Genomic DNA, 3,923 nt, shown 5'->3' with positions numbered 1-3,923 from the left:
CCGCGTGAGTGACACTGACAGGCGTTGGTAGGTCCCCTAGCCAAAAGCCAGGCCACTGAGAGCCGGGAAGTGGAGGCTGGCAGATCGGATGTGGTCAGATCCAGGATGGACCGTCCTGTGTGATTACATGTCTGAAACTGATGATGAGAGGGTGGGGATAATGAGGCCAGTAATGGCTAACACTGAAACATTCCAGCCCCAGGCACAGTTCTGAGGGCTTTGCAAGCCACGGTGTACTTACTCCTCCTAGTAACTTGGTGAACAGGCAATTACTACCTGGAATCCACAGATGAGTCTACCATAGCTAAGACCTCCTCTAAGAGGAGCCAGGATTAGAACCAGGGAAGGACAGCTAAAGAGCATGATGGTGTGCTCAGAGCAAAGAGCCAAAGCAGGGCTGGAAGAAGGGACGAGTGGGTTCCTTCCATTAATTCTCACAGAACTCTCTAAGGTAACTTGCAAACTTGACTCTACCATTAGTCATAAAGAAAATTTGTCCAAACGGTTCAAATATACTAGCAATGATGTCTACACTTTACTGAACACCTTACTTGTATTATTGGATTTAAACCTACAACGTGGGAGAATCAATGCTCTTTCCAAATTAGTTTAATTTAGTTTTATGTATTTATTTATTTATTTATGCATCCGTTTATTTTAAATTTGACCAGAGAAAGAGAGGGGAAGTGAGAAAGCAAGCTGCCAGTCTAGGACTTGAACCCTGGTTGGCCAGGTGGGAATGCAGCACCTCAACCACCATGCCACCTGCCGTCCCCAAGAGAATTGCTGTTCTTACCAACCCCATTTGAGAGATGAGGACACCAGGGCACCAAGAGGCTAAAATCCCAGGCATGGCAGGGACAGACAGGTTATTTCCCACAGCCGCCATCTTGCCCCTCTTCATTCTTCACCATTATGCTATCTGTAGGGTGGGAGCTACGGTTATTGCACAGATCAGATGGCTTGATGTATACAGAATCATGGGCTCTGTAAACCTCCAAAGCCAGGTGTTTTCTGCCTTTACTTCCTTTCCATGAGGAAACTATAAATTGATCCCTAGTATTCTGCTGTCAGCAAGTCTGTCCACAGAGCGGAGGTCATAAATAGAAAGAAATGAAGTTTCTTACAATTCCCTGGTGAGGCAATTCTCTAAAATTTGGCAACCGACATATGAAATATGACTGCGTATTTCACACTGCCATGCTGCCGGGCTGTGGATAGTGTAGATAATATTAGTATCTGAATATTTCCCACCTTAGGAACATTCCTGTGGGTTGTGGGGAATGCCCTGCCATAGTGCCGGGTCCATAGTCAGTGCTCACCAAACTCTGAAGAGTAGAAATGGAGTTGTTTGCCAGCCTGAAGAAGAATATTGTATCTTTTTCTACCCCCTAGGACCTGGCTCGTTGGAAGAGTCGTAGAAGAAGTGCTTCTCAGGACTTAATCAAGAAAGAGGAAGAAAGGAAAAAAATGGAGAAGTTACTGGCTGGAGAAGACGGGACCAGTGAACGGAGGAAAAGCATCAAAACCTATAGAGAAATTGTTCAAGAAAAGTGGGTTCTTTCTATTGTTGTATTCAAATGTGCAATATTACCTAGTGTGTTTTTTCTAAAAATTGTTGCTTAGAACAAAGACTCTAACACCAATAGTGTAAGTGCCTAGTACTTTCTCTTCAGCTCTGTTTTGGGTCCTACCAAGGTCTTCTTTGCAATTTTTGTGACTGTTAACTTGATTTTTGCTTTTCCCTCATGTCTCATCCTTTAGAGAGCGGAGAGAGAGAGAGTTGCACGAGGCATATAAGAACGCACGGTCCCAGGAGGAGGCAGAGGGGATACTGCAGCAGTACATCGAGAGGTTCACCATCAGTGAGGCTGTTCTCGAACGCTTGGAGATGCCAAAAATTCTGGAAAGAAGCCATTCAACAGAGCCAAACTTGTCCTCCTTCCTGAATGACCCCAACCCCATGAAGTACCTACGGCAACAGTCACTGCCTCCACCCAAGTTCACTGCCACTGTGGAAACCACCGTCGCTCGTGCCAGTGTCCTGGATACCAGCACACCAGCAGGCAGTGGGTCTCCAAGCAAAACCGTCACTCCCAAAGCAGTGCCTATGCTGACACCCAAGCCTTACTCCCAGCCCAAGAACTCTCAGGAGGTTCTGAAGACCTTTAAGGTAGGACAGGTTCCTTAAGAGTAGAACCAAGGGCCAGCAGGTGGCATGGAGGTTACAGTGCTGGATCCCACATAGCCAACTGTGTGGTTCAGGTCCCACGCCTGGCAACTTGAAAATCACACCAGGAGCGTGTGTGCACATGCCCAAAATCTTGAGAGGAACTGGAGGAAAAGAGATTGTGGTGTGACTATCTCCTCTGGGGAGGGATTTCTCTCTTTTCCTCCAGTTCCTCTCAAGATTTTGGGCATCTTTCTCTCTATCTCTCTGTCTCTGGTAAGCATGTGTAACCTATAGCAAAAACTTAATTAAAAAAAAAAAAAGAGTAGAATTCAAACTGAACTCCAGGTAGTTAAAGGAAAGAAGCCTGACTCAAGAAACACAACTATTTTACCAAACAAAAACAAACACAAAATGGGTTAACATTTATAATTGTGAAGTTTATGTGTCTGGGAGATTTCCTTTGCAAATACATAAGGAATAGAAGTTCCCCTGGATTCCTGTTGTTTACACTGGAGGGCTCTAATGAGATGTTTTGTCAGTTCATGTCCATGAACATGGTCTGCTTTCTTCTAGCTTACTACAATGGCTTGGGCTCCCTATAGCAGTGCTAGCAAACCTCGATTTAGTAACACTGTAGTATCTCTGGCTGTCTGAAGGTATAGCAAACTCCTCAGAACAAAATTTTCATTGCTTTTGATTTAAACAGCAGTACGTGCAGCTACTTCTATTTTAGGGGGAAAAATGACATAATCTCCAAAAAGTATATTGCAATTATATATAAATCAGGAACACATGGGAACATGGGATGCACTTGGTCTTCAGATGAGAAAGGTTTTGTTTGTTTGTTTGTTGAGTGGAAAGAAACTGGATTGTGTTATTGAAACAATGTGTCAAATAGTGTTCCAGAACTGAACAACCTAAACATCTTTTCACTTTCTCAAATTCCAGTTATTTCCCTCATATCATGAGAAAGTATTCATCTTTTGCCTTAAGCTCGTTTGACTACAAAGACAAATCATTCTCATTGTCTCTGCACACCACATGAATTCCAAGTAGAAGACAGGCCTGGGATTCGTCTCTAGGAGATGTGATCATTTTGACAGCACAGGGTTGGCATAAGTGAACTAATTGAGCTTTGGGATGCTGTGACTATCTCAGAGGGACCCAAACCACACTTTGCTGACTTTTGGTTTAAATAATCCTGAATCTGTCTTAAAAATCTGTGCTTTAGGCTTGACTACAACAAAAGAAAAATGCCCCAGCCGTGTCCTCTGGATGGAATTGGGATGGCAGAGGCAGAGTTTGGGCATCACAGCTTCATCCTGAGAGCCTGGCACAGATGCCCAGGACACTCAGCTAATGTTGCTGTATAAATAAGGTTTTCCTGAGAAGGGGAGCCACCAAACATGCAGGCTCTTTCATGCACAGACACATACACGCCCACACGTGCTCAGTGTCCGCCCAGGTTTTTCGGCAACTTCCCTTCACCCTGGGTGCGACCTACGATGGCAGATGTGCTATGACATCTCGTTATGTTGAGGTGGCCCAGAACAGGGATGGGGAATACATTTAGTTAACTGGACACCCACGAATGGTTCACTGGAGGATCACTCCCCCTCATTGATATAAATAGGACAGCATGGTCATTTAGAAGACGAATGAGGAGAGATGACCTTAGGGTGACACTTTGGCTCTGAGACAGCCCTGTCCTTTAGCCTTGTGGCAAGACGGTGCAGAGGCTTTAGGAAGA

General features: G+C 44.7%; 1 protein-coding gene across 6 annotated transcripts in view; it reads left to right on the top strand.

The window, feature by feature from the left end:
* Nucleotides 1–3,923, top strand: part of LIMCH1 (LIM and calponin homology domains 1) — a 237,730-nt gene that overhangs the window by 171,952 nt on the left and 61,855 nt on the right. For all 6 annotated transcript variants that reach the window (XM_027768570.1, XM_006169201.2, XM_027768572.1 and 3 more), the window contains 2 exons: nt 1,396–1,553; nt 1,765–2,173. In XM_027768570.1, the coding sequence (XP_027624371.1) occupies nt 1,396–1,553; nt 1,765–2,173 (567 nt within the window). The remainder of the gene's footprint in view (nt 1–1,395; nt 1,554–1,764; nt 2,174–3,923) is intronic.

The sequence above is a fragment of the Tupaia chinensis genome, unplaced genomic scaffold (genome assembly GCF_000334495.1).
Source record: "Tupaia chinensis unplaced genomic scaffold, TupChi_1.0 Scaffold146907_1, whole genome shotgun sequence".
Classification (NCBI taxonomy): domain Eukaryota; kingdom Metazoa; phylum Chordata; class Mammalia; order Scandentia; family Tupaiidae; genus Tupaia; species Tupaia belangeri.
Note: the sequence above shows the minus strand (reverse complement) of the source record. Positions and strands in the feature narration are given on the sequence as shown.